This window comes from Sipha flava, unplaced genomic scaffold (genome assembly GCF_003268045.1).
Source record: "Sipha flava isolate LNK unplaced genomic scaffold, YSA_version1 46_pilon_pilon, whole genome shotgun sequence".
Lineage (NCBI taxonomy): Eukaryota > Metazoa > Arthropoda > Insecta > Hemiptera > Aphididae > Sipha > Sipha flava.
In genome coordinates this window covers 1976662-1999076 of record NW_020273250.1, presented here as the reverse complement: position 1 = coordinate 1999076, position 22415 = coordinate 1976662, and the positions used below count along the sequence as shown (strand labels likewise).

Here is a 22415-nt window from a genome sequence, read left to right as displayed (position 1 = left end):
AAACTCTTAAAAGATTAAAAAATTATAATTTAATAAATAATCGGGAAGAATTTTTTTTATTTAGCACAGAATCAAATTTTATTGGATTTTCATGAGATAGTGATTTGGAAGTACACATTACATTAAACGAAAACCGAGTTTATTGACAGTACTTTCAAGAGTTGTCTCAAGCTTTTTTACCATATTTTTCAATTCACTTTGTAAAAAAAAACTACTATGCCCTTCTGGTTTTCTTTTTACTTTCAAATGAAACTAGTGATACGTTTACAAAAGCTTTTTTTTTTTTTTTTTATTATTTTTGATTCAAAAGTATTAAAATCCGAATAAAATACATGTGGACTTTGAAAGAGCCATTTACGTAGCGATCTCTGAAGTATATCCTTTAGCTTAATTAAAAGTTTGTCGATTTCACTTTCAGCCAAGCATGGTTGAGAAATATATAAAAATTAGGGTATTTAAAAGAATTCAAAAGTAACGATCCTGAAATAGGAAGAACATTAAAATAGTTTTTTAGTTTATACTTATTATTGCCCGAAGAAGTGAACGACTGCTATACTTACTAATGTTTAGATGACATTAAAACTGATTTATGAAAAGCTTAAAGTATTTCTTGATTATATAGTAGAAAATTATTATACCGAAAAAGTTAACTCATATCCTCCAACAATGAAGACTGAACATAAAATTAGTACCTATAGAACGAACAACTGATTTCTGTGAATCGTTTCACAGCAAATTCAACCGTCGTTTCTATTCCGCACATCCAAACATCTTTCAGTTCTTCGATTTATTAAAATAAGTTCATCTTGAAACATATAAAATTGCAAAATACAATCAAGTTACAGAATTTTAAATCTATAAATAAGGAAATATTTATAAAAACAGAATTGAACAAATATAAAAACAATGAAATACACAGAATAGAACTTATTCAAAATATCTGCTATACATTATTACCTCAGTTATACATAGTATTTACATGCTTATACAAAAAAAAAAAAAAAAAAAATATTCGATTAAAAATAAAAATAACATGTTTTATGTAAAAAAAAAATAATTTTTAACCATACCTGCAAAATATGTAAACGTACTTAGATCAGGTTTGTATAAAATGGAAAAGGAATTTAAAAATGCTTTGACCCGGGAACCAATTCGTATATACCCGTGTTTTCAGTATACATTTATATCGAGAATACACTTTGAACAGTTTTATAAAAATAAATAAAAATATTAGGTACTTGCCTATAATAACTATTAACGACCTGTGGGTTTTTCATTGGATTTGCGTAAAAAGTGTGAAAAACGTAAAATGTTTAATTTAATTGTTTTCTATATACCATGAATCTCTTTCTAATGCGTTGCAAATTCAATCTGTTTCAATATATTTTTATCTCCAAAATATCACCAGACGCCAAGCAACGAAATATCTTCGAAACCTATCACCATCGTACGCGATGATCCAAAGCCGTAACTAGGGTGAGGCGAGCAAGGCACTGGCCTTGAGTGCCTGAAGCTGAGAGGCACAAAAATATTAAATGATTCACTTATTTTAAGAAATGCTATTTCTTGTTTTGCTAAAAACCTATTTACAATTTTTCAAATTTTTCCGAATCGTATTATACATATTAAAAGTTGTGAGTATGACAACCCTACAATCCAAGGAGCGCATTGCTTCAATTTTGCCTCAAGATAAAAAATGGCTTGGTATGGCTCTGCGATGATCCATTCCATGCACCACTTTATAAATAGGTTCTATACCAGTATCCACGAGAGAAAGATACCGTTTCACGCAAGTAGTCGCATAATCACGGTATCGGTCAGCGGCTGGTGTACCAGTTCTCTCGTGGAAACGTGTCCATGGTCCACGACGCGAAAACTAGCCGTCGACCACCCCCATTAGCCATAGTTTCCCGAACTTGCACCCAATGACGTATACATAACTTTTTTATGGGAGAGAGGGGTCATTTGCAAACGAATCATTATTTTTATTTTAAAATTCTTTTTTTTTTTTTGCGATTCTAACGCCCTTCTCGCACTGAGAACATTATTTTACAACATTATCCATCTATAACTGGTACCTATTTAGTTTCAGCAGGACAACTGGATTGTATTATGGATGGATCGTAACACGTGTATGAAGTACCTATACGGTTATTGATTTTATACATTATGCTACAGACATCTGTAACAAACATAGTGTGTTGCATCTACGTTTTTGAAATAGGTTCCCTGAATATTTGTGTATTTTCTCTTGTGCTTGAATTAATTTGTGTTCTCGGATGTATTAAAAATGACTTTTAACAATAGTGATACCCGCAGCCAGAGTAAACAAATTGTTTATAATGTTTATATATTTTTAAAACAACTGTTATCAAAATTGGACGAAACTGTCGATTTTTTCTCAAAAATGCTCAAATATGTACCGCTAAAGCTTGAGGGTTGTCAGAACACACCGTCAGACTTATTTTCTCTGAAGCAAAACATTCAAAAGATGAATCTGATGAATCAAAATTAGTAATGACATTCAAGTATCCACGCAAAAGCTACAAATATGCGAAAATTGTATCAGACCTTGAAGATTTTGATTCAGATGTCGTTAGGAGAACTGTGCACGAGTTCAACGATCGTGGTGAATACCCAACTGCGAATTTGATATTACATACTTTAAAACAGAAATTAAATTATTCTGGAAGCTTACGTTCTAGGCTGTTGAAAAATGAAATTTTTTTATAAAAAGTGTAATACGAGGAGTGACAATTAAATAACGAGAATTTTAAATTTTAAAACATTTATTTAATATTTACAACGATTTATGCATCCAAACCTTCACAGTACTCTCTTCCGAGTCTAACGCATTTGATCTAATATTCTTCCCATTTCTGGAAACACTCCTGGAAGTCTTCGGAAGTTAGGTTCTTCAATGTCGACGTTACGGCACGTTTAATGTTCTCCAAATCTTTATAGCCATATCCTTTCATTGATTCTTTCAACTTTGAAAATAGCCAGAAATCCAGTGGAGACAGATAAGTGCTATACGGCGGGTGGGAGAACGTTGTTAAGTTCCAACTGGTTAAAAACTATTGAACTTTTAATGATGTATGCGCATTATGAGCAGGCGCATTGTCATAGTGAAGGACTCAACCATTTTTGGCTAATTCCGGCCTCACACGAGACACTTTTTGACACAATCGAACTTCAATATAAAATACTGAAGTCACCGTTTGTCCTTGACAGTGGCGTAGCCAGGAACTTTTTATGTGGGAGGGGGAGGTTCAGAAAATTTATAACATATATATTTAATCTTATCACTATAATTTTGACTGCTATTTGTATTGATCTCGGCATTTTTAATTCTGGTTGACATTAGTTTTTTTAACTCGGGTAAAAAAAAAGAATACATTTTTCTAGTCTGCTTATTTGTTAGAGAATTTGCCTATAATAAATAATAATAACAATTTAGGAACTAGGAACTAACATAGGAACATAAATATTAGATTTTCTGTCCAATCACTTAAGTATACTAAAAATTAAATTTAAAAAATCTTACCATAATGGAATGTTTAGACATCTTAGAATGATGTCAAATTAAAATAAAACGAATATAATGGAATACAAATGTCAAATATAGACGAATAAACGAGTAGTAAGTAAAACAGTGAGACACCAACAGGCAACGACTAACTATTAACTAATAACTATTAGTTTTACACAAAACGTGCTTGTGTTAAATGATCGGCGAGCCGCGAATACAATAATTATACCCAAAATAAATTTTAAATACAGACAAGATATCGCTTTTATCTCAGTTATCGGGACCAGACGACCGATTTAGAATCAACTGTTGTAGAAAACCTAAATAATATGTACCCAATCAAAAATTATTAAAGTAAAGATAAAATATCTAAATATGATCATAATACTATGACTTATGTGTATGTGTATGTGTGTGGGCAATATGTGTTTAATATGTTTATAGTGTTCATACAAACTATTAATATGATTTCCTAGTCAAAATTCTAAAATATAAAAATTTTAAAGAAAAAACCGTGTTTCATGTGAAAATTAATTTATAATTTACCATCTCAGGTTCGTGAGAGGGTTCTGACTCCCAAACCCGCCCATGAATACGCCACTGGTCTAAGAAGAAGAAATTCAGCATCAACATTTTCAAACTTTGAAATTTTGCCTAGTGTGCACGATTTTAGGGGCACCTGACCTTGCATCGTCTTGCGTTGATTCTCGGCCTGATGCAAAACGTTTGGCCCATTCGTACATCCGTGGTTTTGATAAACAGTCATTACCGAACACACGTTACAGTTTACGAAAAATTTCGGCCGGTTTTTCGCCAGATTTCACTAGAAACTTGATGACGATTCGTTGCTAGTTTTTCATGTCACACTTTTTTATATGTCATGACACTACACTACTAACTTTGAAAAATCGCAGAGCACAAAATATTACACCGATCACTATCCTTAGGGTCGTCTTAATGAAACCAGTAGTTTTGTCCATATTGCCCGATGATAGCGATCGCAGTGATAATGAAGAATCAGATATAGAGCAATTCGAAAAATTAATATTGATTAGGATTTATTTTGATTTTATGCATATACTCGTATATATATTCGTAAAATATTTTGTTAAACATTATTGACAATAGTTAATAAATATATAATATTAGGTATCTACAGATATCAAAGTTATTTTTTTTTTTTTTTTTGACTGATTTCCAATTATTATAACTCCAGGCAAAAACTATTGTTTTTTTAGTTTTAATTTTCATTTATTTTAATATTATAAGAAATATTTAATTGATTGTTAAGTTTGTTGTACTACATGCAGTGGCGTACATTCGATCTTGCTCGGGGAGGGGGGTGTTAATTAAAATAATCGTTATCTTTTTTTTTTCGTTGCACAGATAAATAAGATAAATAACTGCTATAAATAGATATTTTATACAACTTTTTTCCCAATTTATAGTTTACTTTTACAATACAGTAAATTAATAGCTATTGGAATATAAAAACAGAATAGTTAACAAAACTTTTCAAATACCTATCAATATAATTATTTAATTATCATAATATTTGTATAGTTGTATATTTTAAGTTCTAAGCGTACTAATGAAACTACAAATATACTACATGTCATCAATAATAAAACAATTTTCTTTTTTTTTCGGCCCTGGGGGGGAGTATTTGAATCCGGAAACCGCTCCCATATGTACGCCTCTGACTACATGTAATTATTTTTAAAAAACACAAATTTAAATAATTTAAATAAAGTAAAATAATTATATATGTTATTATTTATATTTAAATTGTACATAAAAAATGTAATATGTTATACATAATTCACAAATAAGAACAGAAAAATGTATAAATCCTTTGTTCTGGATATACAAGTACTTTTATTAGTCAAAATTGTTACTTGAAAACTATGTATTTAAGAAAATGATGCAAGGAAAACAATATTTTTTTTTTAATTTTGAACCTATTATAAACATTGGAAGACTGTTACATCTAAAAATACATAAACTACTATTCTTCAATGAATAATTAAGAAAAATTAAAAAACAAATTTCGTGTCTTATATAATTTTATTGGTATGACTATTAATAGTTAAATTATGTCTTGTTACATATAATGTATAAATATTCAATAAGTATAAGAAAAAAATATTGTTAAAAAAAAAAGATTATACAGCGAATAATAATAAGTATAATCAGAACCCAAATTCTTCAATTTTGATTTATCAAAGTCATTAAATAGGAATTATTAACACCCAATGAAATGAGGTTATCATAAATATGTGCTGGGTAGGATAAGATATGAATGATATGAACAACTGGGTCATTGCTTCATTGCTGAAATACTTATCCATAGTTAATTTGACATTGGTAGTTAATAATAATAATGCAATTCAGATGTTTTGGCCTACACTTTAAATTCACAATAAAAGATACTTTTTAGAAAGCAAATATTACAGTAATAATATTATTATTATAAATATTAACATTAAAATTAATTTTAAATTTTAAAAAATTAACATTACGAATAATCATAAAAGAAAATTTCAATAAAATTATTAAAAAAAAATTATAAATGCTTAGAATTTTTTAAAAGAACCTTTTTAAAACTAGTAAAGTGATTGTTTAATACCACTGTTTGTTGAATAGAAAGATACTTGTTCAATCTTTCAACAATACTATCCAAGTTCGGAAGATTCTTGCATGATTCTATATTCAATAATGTTTTCAATATATCGCCCCACATAGTCTTGTCTATATATCTATAATATATAATTGTATTTAATTAAAATCAATGAAAATAACAATAAATATAATCACAATTTAGTTAAAAATAAAAATAAAAACAACAATAACAACAAAATGATCAGTAGAATAACTGATAAGTTTCACTTAACAATATTTTATCATGTAAAAGTAACATCATCGACTATCAAAACTTATTTTAGTTAACCAATATTGTTATAAATGGTTTTTACTGTATTATGCAAGGCTGTAAATCCCAAATTAATTCTTTTCGATTCAATTATTTTAACAGTTATTATTATACAAACTACTGCACTTATTTTGTCACACAGCAATACTCAATAGGTATTTTCTTTGTTAAGATTACGATTTATTATAGAAAATATATTAAATTAGAGACTTCTAGTTCTTATTTTATACCTAGATTAAAATAAATTATATTTTAACAATAATTTATAAATGTATAACTAATATAACAATATGATTCATAATAATTCATATTATTAACTTACAAGTGTACAATTATATTCCACTCTAAATTAATCCTTTTATTTATATTTAATATCCGAAAATGTATAGTTTAAATTCAATGAAACAAAATAATATATATACATAATTGATTTATATATAAAAAAAGCTTAATTTTTTTTTTTTTACTTCTATGTACAATTAACTTGAAGTTTACAAGTTATATACATTAAAAAGTAAATCATTGAATTAAAAATTAGCACCAAAATAAAGTAACAAAAAATTAATTTATTTTATATTAACTTAATTTTAATTTTTAATTCATAATGCCAAGCCTTGAATACATTAAATTAAAATAAAAAATGTAAATAGTAAAATGGATTTTCTTACTGGGCAACCTCCCCTTATGCTATTGTTATTGTCATTTGTTTGAAATTATAATAGGTCACACTAAACAGGTTCTAAACCGAAATAAAAAATTAAAATAAAACTTCTCTTTAAATTATACATGTTCTTTTTATAATTATTAAGTTATATATACAAAAAATATATATAGTAAATATTTAATTATAATTATGATTAATAACAAAAGTTAATTGAATTACTAATGTTTAAAGCTATTCTTCATCATCAGACAAAATAATTAAACTATTAAATTTTGACTTAAGAGTGTATATATAAATGTAAAATTTGCTACATCAACCTCACTGTTATTATCAGACATCAATTATCACTATGGTGCACAAAGGTCAGTGGTAAAATATAAATAGTATCTAATTCATTTTTTAGTATTTTATTATGGTGGAACTACTGTTCTTAGTATCTGGTGCACTTAGTACAGTAATTCCACCATAATAATAACTACCCAATAATAATTCGCAAAAGAATATTCTCTTATCGCATCACTAGATCCAACATTATAATGTAATTATTTAATAGATCACATTAGCTAATTAAACTTATTTTGTTATAGAATGTACATTTTCATATTTAAAATATTATAATAATAAAATAATATAAGATAATAGATTAATATTAATTACAACATACCACTACCATAAGTTATTAAATAAATATAACACACTAAAGTATAATTGTATAACATGGTTACCTTGGAAGTGCTTTAAGGATAACCCATTCTTTGTGTATTTTATGGGTCTTCATATAGTCAGCTTTGAGAATCATGTAAATTATTCCAGCTAATCCATAGTAATCAGTCTAAAATAAAAAATTGGTAAACTTAGTAAACTGGTGGAAAGGAAAAACAAGGAAACTACCTGATAAGTCCAAGGTAATTTTTCTCTCATTTCATGGCAAACAAAATCTACAGTTTTAACAGCATATGTAAAACTAGTGTCAGGAGGAAACAATGTCATGTCAATACTACGACCAAAATCGATTAATTGTACACAAGGTAGAAATGATTGATTTGGCCTTAATGAAAAAAATAAAATAATAATAAATTGATTAAATTAGTCTAAACCTTAAAAATCTGACTTACAATGATTTTAAAATAACATTGTCTGGTTTTAAATCTCCATGGATGATTTGACATTGGTGTAAGTATTTAACAGCTGATGTAATTTGTGAAACCAATAAAGCAGCTATTGGGACAGGGATGGATTGATTCTAAAATGCAAAAGTATTTTTATTATATAAAACCTAACAATATATGAAAAATTTATACATGATATAGATACATTAATATTTAATGACTTACAAATGCCGCTTTATGAGCTAGAACAACTGATAATATTGTTCCATATATAGAAAATTCCATAGAAATTATTGACCCATTTTTGAAAAGGTACATATTGTCCATATTTATAAAATAACATATCTAAAAAAAATTATAACAATTACTTTATATGAATATCAAACTATAATTTTTTTACTTTTTCAGAATCCTTAAGACGGTGTTGAATTTCTTTACTTATATACCATTCCCATGTACAAGAAGGTTTTTGAATTTTAAGCGCTCTTTGTTCAGAATTTTTGTCAGCTGTTCGAGTTCTTACCACTCGAGCATATGATCCTTTACCAATTTCACCAAGGAACAACATTTTACTATCACCTATGCAAAACATTATATTAATAATAAAATAATATTTCTAACTACAATTGAAATGACAGTATATAAATTAAAAACTATACCTAATTTGAATTCAGATCGCATACATGGCATATCTGATTTATATTCCCTATACCCAGATAAATGACGCTCATTAGGAAATTTAATAACTTTCCGTAATAATTTCGTTATTAATTCATCATCAAATGGATTGATGGAGTCCCCTGAAAAAATAAATAACATTCATTAAAAACAGGTATTACTAATTTCATAATTATATTCTAATATAAAATAAATAAATAAATCATTTTCTTCTTCTTCACCTTTCTCCCAACTATTTGGGATCGGTCACCCTTGTTCAAAATCTCCACTCGTCTCGATTTCTTACATTCTCTACGCGCAAATACAACAACGGCCCTCATATATAAAAATAAAGCTTCTCTTAAATGAAATAAATATTTTTTTTTTTTTTTTAATACAATGACGTTACGCGTTTTTTTTCAATTGCTCATTATTTATTGAATAATGTGAGTAGAAACGTATAACCTATACCATTATTCTTTAAATTGAACATTCTTTTAAATAAAAAAAAAAAAACATATTTTTTGTGTTATGTGCTCCTTTAATTATAAAACAATAATTTATAATTTAATCCTAATGATTGAGTGCATATTTACTTAATAATAAATATTCAAAATTAATTATATATTTAGTATACTATATATACTAATACAGTTAACTCGCTTAAGATGATTTCCCGCATAAAACGCTGTTTTCCGTCGATCCCTAGACATTTCCTATACTAGTCAATGTAAAAACTACTTGTTAAGACGCTTGTTTAGTTTTTCTCTAATCGAATTAGACGCTCTTTTGTTCGGTAAATAACAATAAAATTCAGTAATTAAGTGAAAACATAAATATAAATTTTACTCGTTTACATGCACTTCGTATTGATCAGTTTATTTTATCATACTACAGTATCATAACAAGCAGTTACGTATTTCATCATATTATGATGTTTACGACAATAAAGAAGAATGTTCCAGGGAAAATACAGAATTGATTCTTAAAATTACTGCTGATTAGCAATACTTATCATAAATTCGAAAAGTATTGTTCCTTGTAAAAAATGCCGAAGAAATGTCGGGTTATATAAATAAAATCGAAAACATTCTTGCTGAAACACATTTTCAGAATCTTAAGCAAACAAAAATAAATAATTTTATTAATATATAATAAAATAGAATAAATAATAATAATAAATATGTACATCGATAAAAACTCAATAGCAAAAATATATGTGGTTATAATTCATAAATATGTTACCTATTTAATAGTAAAAATTTCTGTATAAGACGCTCTAGTAAGATGGTTCCTTAAAGTGCATCTTAAGTGGGTTTTCATGTATATAATATAATATTGTATAATAATGTATAATATATAGTTAATATAATAATAATAATAATAATAATATTATACTATAAATATATTTATATAAAAATCAATATCAATATTTCTATATAAAAATGTTTTGTTATGGATTCATTTATTGCACATATACAATCGATCAATCGAGACGGCTGCGACGGACATACTTTCAATAAATAACATGATATGTATCTACGATTAGTTCGATCAGTTTTCATATCGAATATCAATAATAAGCTGGTAAATACATAACACTTATAAAACAATTTATAGATTTATCACGGCACATTTAAAGGGCGCTCACGGAAAACCGGTTGGGAATCACTGTAATAAATATTAATTTAAAATTAATACTTTACCAAAATCAATTGTAGAAGGGTGTTCCAGTTTTGATATAATTCCTGATGAAGAACTACTATTTCGTTCTTTGGATGCTTCTAATATCATACTCAAACTTTTCCCTGATTTAAATTCTTCATTTTCATCATTTTCTTTTTCTTCAACTAATCTATAAGAATTATAATAAAATATTATAATCAACCTAATATATATAAACAATATTTTCTTCTACAGTATTAAAAAAATAAAAACAACAATAAATTCTATAATACATACATGAGTGGTTGTTTTTTATTTTCAGGAACACAACTAGGTTTTGTTCTTCCAGGAGCTAATGGTGTTGAACTGGTCAAAATAAATGCAAATGCTTTAGTTGAACAAGTCATATCATCATTAACATCCTAAAAATTACACACATTATTCTATTAAAAACGTAAGTAAGCACGCATACACATATCCTATGAGCTATAAATAATTAAACAACAATTATAAAATCTTTAATTGTTCCTTTTGAAAATTCGTATTATACTAATTAAAAGTATCAATATTATGTAAAACATATGACAAAGTTTATAAAAATTACATTTAAGTTACAAAATCTTTAATAAAATGTATATTATATCCAGCAAAATAGTAAATGTATTGATAATAATTTTTTAATTTAAGTATTAACCAAAATTTATGAGCAGAAAATGTTAAAAACTAATAAAAAAAACCATCTTTTGAGAATAAAGCACATTTATATTAAAAATAAATTATTCATCTAAAACCATTTTCTTAAATATAAATTTCTATGAGACTTCAAATGTATGCTAGTTAAAGAAATACAGAACACATATGTATAAACATATTGTTAAATTACTTACATCTTGATTATTTTTTAAAGTTGACAAACTGTTGGACATGTTGTTAGTGATTTCTTTAATTTGATTCATTTTTATTTCATCATCATTTTCACTTTCATCTTCATAAACTTGATAATTTTGAGCTTTAATACATTGTTTATTTTTTTCATAATTTAAAATTTTTGATTTAGCAATATTGTTGCTGCCAGTATCTTTACTAACATGCATTATATCATTTTTTTTGGTATTTAATTTTTTTAACATTTTACTATTATTCATATTAACATCAGGTGTTTTAAAATTTTTAAATGAGTGTGCATTATTTTCATCATTATATACTTCTGGAAGTTTTACATTGTTTATTTGATTTTCATCATCATTATCAACATATACTTTTGGAATTTTTATATTTTTTAATTGATTTTCATCATTATCATCAACATATACTTCAGGAATTTTAATATTTTTTACTTGGTTTTCATCATCATCATCAATATATACTTCAGTAATTTTATTAGTTTTTACATGGTTTTCAATATTTTTATCAATATATACTTCTGGAATTCTTATATTTTTTATTTGGTTTTCATCATTATCATCAACATATACTTCAGGAATTTTAATATTTTTTACTTGATTTTGAACATTATTATCAACAAATGCATTTTGCTTATACATTTTTGCATTATCATCATCATCAGTATAAATATAAAAATCGTTTATAGTTTTTGCCTCTTTTGGAATTAATTTGTTTTCTTCATCTTTATCTATTAATAAAATAAATTAAAAATACATTTCACTTAAAATAAAATCTATAGTTTACCTGAACAAGGACTATTCCACATTTGCTGAACCAAATCAATTGCAGCTCTTGTGTTGACAGTAACAGATTGACTCAAAGGATCAGACTCTGTAAGTAATGGATGCGGAGCCTAAAAATATTTTAATTATTAAATTGAATTGATATAATCATATACTATATGCTGTTAAAATCATAATCAAGTCAAATTATATTAAGTTGTATAACATTGTTTTATTTTAAATGATGAGTTTGAACATTTCAACAATAAGTCAGTGAAAATGATGATGTCAGTCAACAATAAAAAGTAACACATCATATATTTGTACAATACGTTTTGATAAATAAAATAATTTTGTTTAATTTTAAAATAATAACAAAATTATATGAATATTTTACATGGGGCATATAAATATTTACATTAATTATTAAACATATATTTTTGGTAAGCATTTGCTACTTGAGTAAGCTAAAAAATATAACTAGTAGATAATTAATCTGTTTATTGTTATGTTACTAACAAATTTAATTACCTTAACATTATTTGCGTTTTTATTATCATCAGGTATAATTACTTTCTTCAAAGGTTTAATTGCATTTTCTTTTGTTGGTGATTTTATGACGCAATTAAATGAACATGCTCCTTTCTCTAAATTTAATATTTTGACACATTTGAGAACAACTCATATATTTTTAAATTTCCAGCTTAAATTGTTATACAAATAAATATACTAACGTTTATCTTTTTCTTGTTTGAGAAATACCTCGTACCTAATTTCTTCAAGCTGTACATCTCTCCCAGCAGCATAAACCTAAAAAATGTGTATGTTAAATCATAACAATAATATACATTTGTAATACCAACAGAATAATTAATATATTTTAGTTTGTAATTATATAAAAGAATTTGAAATATAGTTATCCTAATCAATGATGAACTACAGGACTATAGAAATAAAATATTACTGGAATCATGCAGTGGTAGTTGAATCGGATACACTATGTAAAACTGTATTAATATAAAGATTATAACTTTACAAATGGGTCATTCAAATGTAGATATCTTAGTGAGTCATGCACAAACACTTATACCACATTATCATATAACTTTTTTTTTTGTTAATTATAATCGGTTTCATGCATTTTGTAAGTTTAACTCTAAAATGTTTAGGCATTATTTAAAAAATAAATCATATACATTTATGAATAAATATTTTTTTATAAGCCATTAAGTTAGGTTAGCCGTTACCTTTTTTCTTCTGTTGTGCAAATATAATAATTTCAAAAAATAAAAATATAATTAGTTATAACAAATCTTATTATTACTAAAAATATTATTAATGTTCATTGAAAAAACTTACTTTATCTTTACAATACATGGGTTTTTTGGTAGGATCAGGAGGTTCAAATACTGCAACTGGACAGGAAATATTTGAACTTCCTTTGATACTACGTAAAGCATTTGGTACTGTAATACCAGGTAATTTGGTTACACGTTCCACATTGTTATCTTGATGCACTAAAACCATATAAACAATAGTAAATAAGAAATGATAATTCTATTTAATATTGTCTAAATCTTAAGTAAAATTTCAGTAAAGTATTTGTTCACTTTATAACTATCTAATTAAAAAAAAAAAAAAAATAAATAAATAAATAAACAAATCAATAATTTAACTCAAACCAATCACCTTTTATCATAAATAATTCATATTAAAAGTTTATCTTAAATATTGCATTCATCTAAAAAATTGAATACAGAAAATAAATGAATAAGAATTTAGTATGTATATGAAATAAAAAAAAAACTAGTACTGAGAGTCCAGAAGTATTAAATGAAATCCAGAGAACAATTAATTTTCATATAAATATTAATAACTAGTTATTATTAAAAGGTTTAATAAAAATTACAAAAATATTTATAAAGCAACTGATAATAAGATGTACCTATTGATATTATGTTTAATAATCTAGATTCAAATAATCAATAATTTATTTTTAATTTTATTAATCATAATAAAATTGTATGAAATTAAATTTATACTCATTGTTATGAAATTCCATGTAATATATTCAATTTATTGAAGTCCTCAACAAGTTTCACATAAATAAGTAATGTAATTTAATTGATTAAACTAGCTATGTCAAGATGCAAACAAATATGTTAATATGTTACAATTAAAATATAAATTTGATGCTTAATAATCATGACTTACCTTCAAAATTTATTGAAGACACGGGCTTAACAAATTTAGAACGGCTTTTTTTAGGTTTTGACCATGGTCCTGGTTTAACAGTATTTTCTTTGTTCAATCCATTTTGAGCAAGATCACAATTATTACCATCTATTCCAATCAATCCATTTTCATCATTGTCCTATATTTATAACACACAATAACAATTATATTAATTTTAATTTCAATATTTTACTTCTATAAAAAATATTAATACTTCGAAAATTCTAAGTGTAGATGATTTTCCATTAACATTATTAACTTGAGGTACTTTTCCAACTATACCACCTAAACCATGTCTAATGCCACTGCGTGTTTCTGATGATTTTAAAACACTGAATGCTTGTCTTTTTCCAAGTTCTGAATTTTTATCCTCATCATTTGATAACTGTCCATTTAGAAGTCGTCTAGCAACACTTAATTGAAATTGACTAAAAATAATTTTGAAACAATTAATATTTAAAATATTAAATATTTAAAATAAAATTACAGATGAGCTTGTTCTAATTCTTCAACAGGTTCAGCCTTAGCATTAATCCCCAGCAAAAATATTTGATCCACACGTTTGAAATCATTATATCGGTCCAATAAATCAGCCCATGCTCGATAAAATATTGCACACATTGTACCAATTCCTTGATTATAAACTGTCTGATATAACTCAATAGCATTTGTTTGATTTTCAATCTAAATTTAAGTTTTAAAATTACATTTATTTATTATATATTATGACATTAAATATAGGTGATATAAGTATCAATTATATGAAATAAAATATAATTACAAAATTGATTAAAATTTGAATAAATCTTGGATCTTGTTTGTATTTTGGATCATTTTTAAACCTTTGTACAGTTTCTTCAATTAGAGGCATTAAATTACTTTCAGGTCCATGTTTTAGATATATTTGTTCCAACCATTTGACATATTCAAAACGTGGAGCTAAGGGATCTTCACCTTCATATGTACGAATAGCATGTTCAAATTTTCTGCAAAAATAATACAAAAGTATTTTTATTATCATTAGTAAAAATAATATAAATTTTATTGCTATAAAAATATAAGAAATGTATTTGAGCATCAATTGATAATTTTATTTATCGATTAGATATTGTGTATGTTTACTAAATGCATAAATTATTTAAAAATATCAATTAGATTTACAATTTTTTTTAAATAAAATATGTATGAAATTCTATGAAGGGAAAAAAATATGGAATTTCATACATGTTAAAATTGTTAACTATTTTCTTCATAAATATAATTTAATTATAAATGTTCTACTTACTCTTTATCTTTATTCAACTGTTGTTGAATTTCTGAGTTAGATTGAGCTTGTAAAGCTGCTTCCAATTGTATTGGTTTTCTACCTTGTTTTAAAGGTCTAATATTTTCTTTGGTTAAATCCAAAGCATCAGAAGTATCTACTGTATTCATTTTAATCTAAACATAATAATACAACTTTGAATAAGTACATAGCAGGGGTCGGCAAGTAATTTACATTGGAATCCTAAAGTTTAAAATAATAAATCAATGAGGTCTAGAGAAAAAATTTTTTTTCAAATCTTCATATTTCAAAAATAGTAGCATAAAAATAAAAATAATTATTTGATTATTACAATTAATTTATATTGAAAATTACAATATTAGAAGTATGAAAATAAAAGTTGACAGGGTCCAGAGTATTACTTTCCGCGGTCCGGATCTGTACCGCGGTCCGCCAGTTTCCGACCCCTGGTATATATTGATTGCATAGATTGAGATGATATTTAAAATATATTAAAATTCAAAATCCAAATCGTTAAAAATATTTAAATATTTTAAAACAAAATGTATCTTTTAATTAAGTGAGTACATGCTACACTAGAATACATAATTTTGTTCTGGTAAATTATGTTAATGTCTAATTAATTAATTATGGCTTAATCACAAATATTTTCTAACTGTCCATTTAAGTCTATATCAATAATATTAAAGCTAGGTTAGATAATAATATTCTTGAATTAAATATTAGTAAATCTAAATATATTTTTTAATAAAAATAAATCAAAAATTCAAATACAGAATATCACATGGTTATTATACATGATTTTTAAATAATTTAGAAGTTTGTTATTATTATTTGAAAAAGTTATTAAATTAAAATATATAGGTATGTACAGGGACGCCCACAGAAATGTAGCTCAGGGGGGGCAAAAAAATTGTAAGTACCTAAATACTTATAGGAAGATTTACTGCTACATATTTCATCTACTCATATTTTGTATTACTATCATTAATAATTTTTTAAAAATCAAAACTCATTTAAGTTTATATAAAATTACATTATTAGTTATTAGTTTTAATATTTATAAGAAAAAATATAATAAAGTTTAAACAAATAACAACTTTATTTGATTGAATTCGCATCATATTTTATTATTTTATTCAAAAAATAATGACAATCTCCTTTTGTTTGAATCAAATAAATTAATTGAATCATCTTTTGTTGATTAAAAAAATGTTAGATACTTATTAGATACAAGGATTGTAGAATAGTCACTGAATACCCAAGATCAGCTTTATGTAAAATAACTTCCAATTTTGTAAGTGACGCGAAAATCTCAGGGGAGGCAATGGCCCCCACTGGCCCCCCCATCCGGGCGTCCCTGGGTATGTATTATACTTGAGTCTAGTTCTATTCACCGAAATCTGTTCATTTCACCAATGATGATCAAGATCATATTCGCCGATGTGTTTTTTTATTTTTTGTTTATGTATATCATTGACGTGAACCCGCACGGCAGCTGTTACCAAAACGGCCGTCGCCGACCGTACCCTTACCTCTCTCATTAACCACCAGTTCGCGGCACACGACGTCGCCGCGACACCTCGTCTTCCCATCCATCACCGGATAGGGGACGCGCGCGGTCGCGACAACGTTCGCAGGTACCACCATCTGAACATAGCTGTTTTTCCGAGATCGCGTACGGAGACACATCTCGTGGTCAATCTCAATCTCTTTTTTTTTTTTTTTATATACAACAATTGTTATACTTTGTGCACACTCATTTTTCTTTTATTATTAATATTATTAATTTCATTGTTCGCGTGTGTTGATTAATAATATCGTTTTATTATTATTTTTATTATAATATTTTCCACCACCGTGTTCACCGCACACACCACCATCACCCGTGTACCGCGTCAAAATGTCCAAGTAAAAATTATCCTATCAACAATTTTAAGGGTGGTTTTCGATAGCAAATGTTGTCTAGTGGATTCATTAGAAACTAGATAGGTAATATTTTCAATTAATCAACAGTTATTGCCATTGTAGCGTGCGATCTACCGCTTACATGTGCTCTATCCATTACTATACAGTTCTTTATCGGTAAAAAAGAAAGACGTACCTAACTATATGCTTCAATTACATTTAGATCTGTATTGTTGGAAGGTGTGGGAGAAAAGTGAACCAGATTTGTTCATTGCATTTTTTAGATTATATGCGTGCTACATTCATAAATAATGACTAAAACGAAACTTTTATTTTAAATATTTATTTAACGAAGCTTATATTATGTGGATGTGATTTTGAAATTGTGGTTTTTGAAATACGTGTGAGCCCACCTCCTCGTGGTGTATTTTGGGTAATGCTAAGCAACTCACAAATCGCGTTCACCAAAAACAGGCTGGTAGATCGCACTCTACACTAGAAACGAGCTGGTAGATCGCACACAACACTAGCACCTGACAGTTTTCCTAACAATTACGTAAACACCCAACTTCATCAAAATTTAATTTTCTAACGCTTATAACATATTTTGTGCTTCTCCGATAAACTTTTTTGACTCACTGGAAAGAGCAACATCCCTAGTATATTATATTACCTACATTTTCAAATCTTAAGTGTATATATTAAATTCATGGGTGTAGCGAGGGTGTGGCAGAGAGAGGGGCACTTGCCCACCTCTGTGCCTCAAACAGAATTATTTTTGTTTATACCAAACGTGTAAGTTTTACATTAAAATCTTAAATTAAATAAGATATGTCTAAAAATAATTTAGTGGGACCGAGTGTTATCACAAATGTAATCGTTTTGACGTTTTATGTGTTATCCAATGGTCTATCTGTAAATTATTTGAATAACGAGTTTAACACTAATCGCTTTGTTTTTGCCCCCCCCCCCTAATACAAATCTTAGCTACGCTAATGATTAAATTGTTTATCAACTTTTAGTTACTAAAAATAGGCAAATTTCGTGATTTTTATCAACATTTTAAATTCAAACGCTTATTTTTTAAAATAGTGACATCAGATTTTTGATATTTTTTTACACGAGTAAGAATAATGTAAGAGGAACATTGTACCAAAAGTTCAAAATTTTGTAGCTAACCAACATTTTATCATTAACGTCTTACGAAAAAAAAAAAGATAGAGGCGAAACGAACTAAACCCATTATTTTTACAAAGTATCATCATTATACAATTTCAAACTTTTGTGTTGAAAGTACAAATACCTTTTAAAACGTTTGGAAAATTACAAATTCTTACAGATTCACTTTTTTTACTAAAAAATTTGAAATTATTTTTACGTTACAAACATAATCCAATTAAAATTGGTAAGATTTATGTAAATTTAAATCATTTAAACACTTTAAAATAAATTTGAATTAATTTTTCCTTTATGAGTTTTTTGTGCTGTTCAAAATATTCATTATATTATTGTACTACAATTTTTAATTATAATTTATTATTATTATTATATTAAATGTTAATTACATTTTATTTTAGGTATTGTAGTTTTATATATATATATAGAACTATTCATATCACAGCCATAAGCTTTAGTGAATAAACTAATAATTTTATTGGTGATTTTTAGGGCTCGGATTTTAAAGCTTTATAAATAACAAAAATAGCACAAAATTGTTTTAGTAAAGCAAAAATGAAGAATATTTATTTTTAAAAAAATAATCAACAAAAGAAGAAAAAAAAAGCAATAACCAAAAATTAACATGGAAGTAGTTATAAAACTGAATAAAAAAAAGAATTAACTACCATATATTTTGCAAGATTCACAGTAGTATAACTGACTCTATTATCTGATTCTGATATGTTTGAAAAACTCATCACCAAATTTGAACACATTTGTTTTAACTTTTGGTATTTTTATAAATTATAACACTAAAATTTAAATTTTGAAATAGTCAATATTGATGTTATAGGAGCACTGACCATAGATTATACAGGCTATATGTAGATTGATAATTTATATGTTTAATATATTTAACAATTAAACTGATAACAATAACCGAGTTTTCACATTTCTTATTAATTAAATTAATTTTTTTTTATTACTATAGCATAATTAGCATTAATTCCACAGATGGAATAACTGAAAAAAAGCAATAAAAAAGCATTTACACAAAAAAAAGCCAAAAAAACAAAAATTAATTGTTTTAATTGGTATAAAAATAACATAAAACAAATTTATGTATAAAAATTGGATTTCTATCTCATATATATATATATATATATAAAAAAGAAGCATTTGATTTAAAATCCAAGCCATAGTCATTATATTTTTATTATTATAAGTTAGCAGAACCCAATCTGCAAACATGCCAAATTCCAAGTTTTTCGACATATTTGAAATAATAAACTATAATTTCATAAATAGTAAAAAATAATTTGACAACTATTAAATATTTATGTATAGAAATCTAAATAAACCTATAGAGTTTAAACTAGTTAAATATACTAATATCTTAAATACTTTTTTTAAATTTAGTTAATATGAATCTAAATTAAATACTCATATTTTAACTATGTACTAATAAATAACATACTGACGTACAGATACAACAGTAATATAAAGAGGTCTACATTTATGTTTAGAAACCTATAACTAGAGTAAAAAATTGTATTAAATATTTGATGACCTGTAGTTATTTGTTTAATGTACCAATATAAATGTAAACTTCAGAAATAACTCCAATATTTTATTAATTTTTAAAAAATAATTGGATTAATTATTTTATTATTTTCTTCAATTATTTTATTTAACACCAATCTATTTAAGAATTAATTGTCATTGGTAACTTATTACAAAATCATGAAAAATACATTTTAATTTAGACCAATTAATTTGATACAATAATAAATATGACAGTTTTAGGTTGATAACAAAAAATAATATATTCTACTTAGAACTCAAAATCAATGTAAACATTTTAAATAAGTAATGTTAATTATATTTAAATGAAGTAATCATAACTTAAAATAAAAAAAAAAATAATAGTATAATTTATTTATTCCATCAAATAACTACGAGTAAATATTAAACAATTTTTTTTATTAATATGATGAATTTCATCAAAAGCCAATGACTGTACATGAGAAGAAAGATTGATAACTAAGTTTACAAAATTAAAATTAATTTGATTGACTAGACTAAGTTAACAACAAGAAAAATTAAGGCATTCGTGAAGCAAGTGATCTATCGGGGGGTGGGTGATCTGCGAATTCAGGATGAGTGATCTACGTTTTAATAGTATAAAAACATTATATTTTTTACTACGAGTATGTCATATCATACAAATATTCGTCAAATATAAAAATAAAAAAATTATTAGACAAATATAACTATAATTTCAATTACAGTTAACATTTTATAAAATTCAGATGCATGCATTATAGACAAATTCTGAACAACGAACAATTTGAATCTAACCTATCCAGCAACATTGCTAACTCATAGTTATATTGAAAATGTCATTAATCGTTATCGTAATACTGTCCCAACGCGGTCTACGATAATGTGCGTATAATATTATAATTATTATAATGTATAGGTTATAATAATTGTAGATCACAAACTACACCTTGTATAATACAGTAGGTCACCTGCTACACGAGGTGACCCGTCATTTGATCCAATAAATTATATCCGACGACAAATGATCCGCGACATTTGGTCTAGTGAAAATATCCGATAATATTTTTTATTCTTATGCAAAATATGAACAGTTAAAACAAATAATGAAGTCTTATAATCAAACATTTTTTAAACTAAAACATGTTTTTTTTTGTAAAATATTATATATAATTCATAATATAAATATCTCTGTCTTTAAACTATAAAATTAAAAATTAAAATAATGAGCGATGCTTACCGCTGTGAGATTTGGTTTTCAAAACCAAAACATAACGGGTATCAAAACGACGCGAAATTAACCAATCGTGCGAAGGAAAACGCGAAGCAAACGGACACGACGTTCGGAATGACAAACACACGGAGAATGATGAATACACTGCGACGAATGGCAAATGAAAGAATGGCAGACGAAAGCAAACGGACACGAGGTTCGGATTGACAAACAAACTGAGAATAATGAATACACAGCGACGAATGGCGCCGAACGATAAGAATACGCCGCGTCCCGTTCAAAACGCGAGAAATTTTAACGTATTTTAACAGTTTCGAAGGTCTGTTACACCGTTGCGCACCGCGGCGCATCGGCGCTCCAGTCCAATCGAATGGTTTGGTGGTGCAGTAGTGGAGAGGAAAACGAAAGTACACCTTGGACCGAGAATGTAGGCAATATATACACACACGTTATGGATTATTTATTATTACTATTACTTTTTTTTTCACAGCGTCTTCCGCATAGCCGTAGGTGTAACACGCACATCATTATCATTATTATACAACTTTATTTTTTTTTTGTACTTTGCCACACATACAATTGATATGACAACATAAATTTAAATTGTAAATTAGACGACAGAATGGGAACGGAAAAACGGAATATTTAATAGCCGTCTCGTAAAAAGGGTCGTATAATACGCACGGATAAGGTTAAATGATTTTTATGCATTATTAATATTAACAATCGATGTTTCGATGTTTTTGGTGGGTAAACGAGCGTAGGTCACACCGCAATATCGATCTACAGTCAATTTTTAAGAACAT

The 22415-nt window shown here is 26.4% G+C and overlaps 1 protein-coding gene across 2 annotated transcripts; it reads right to left on the bottom strand.

Annotated features, from left to right (window-relative positions):
- Window positions 1-6083: 6083 nt before the first annotated feature.
- Window positions 6084-22169, bottom strand: LOC112689736 (checkpoint serine/threonine-protein kinase BUB1-like). Of its 2 annotated transcripts, none has more exons than XM_025563564.1 (20): window positions 22086-22169; window positions 15747-15901; window positions 15243-15447; window positions 14949-15145; window positions 14676-14889; window positions 14441-14600; window positions 13586-13743; window positions 12961-13036; window positions 12758-12873; window positions 12249-12357; window positions 11447-12192; window positions 10857-10981; window positions 10601-10749; window positions 8897-9037; window positions 8638-8816; window positions 8463-8582; window positions 8244-8371; window positions 8020-8176; window positions 7854-7960; window positions 6084-6291 (listed from the first exon to the last, which is right to left on the bottom strand). In XM_025563564.1, the coding sequence occupies exons 2-20, from the start codon at window positions 15893-15895 to the stop codon at window positions 6099-6101; spliced, it is 3429 nt and encodes a 1142-aa protein (XP_025419349.1). In that variant the 5' UTR covers window positions 15896-15901; window positions 22086-22169; the 3' UTR covers window positions 6084-6098. The 2 variants fall into 2 exon arrangements, with proteins under 2 accessions (XP_025419349.1, XP_025419348.1); XM_025563563.1 differs by lacking the exon at window positions 22086-22169 and adding an exon at window positions 21616-22032.
- Between the last annotated feature and the right edge of the window lie 246 nt (window positions 22170-22415).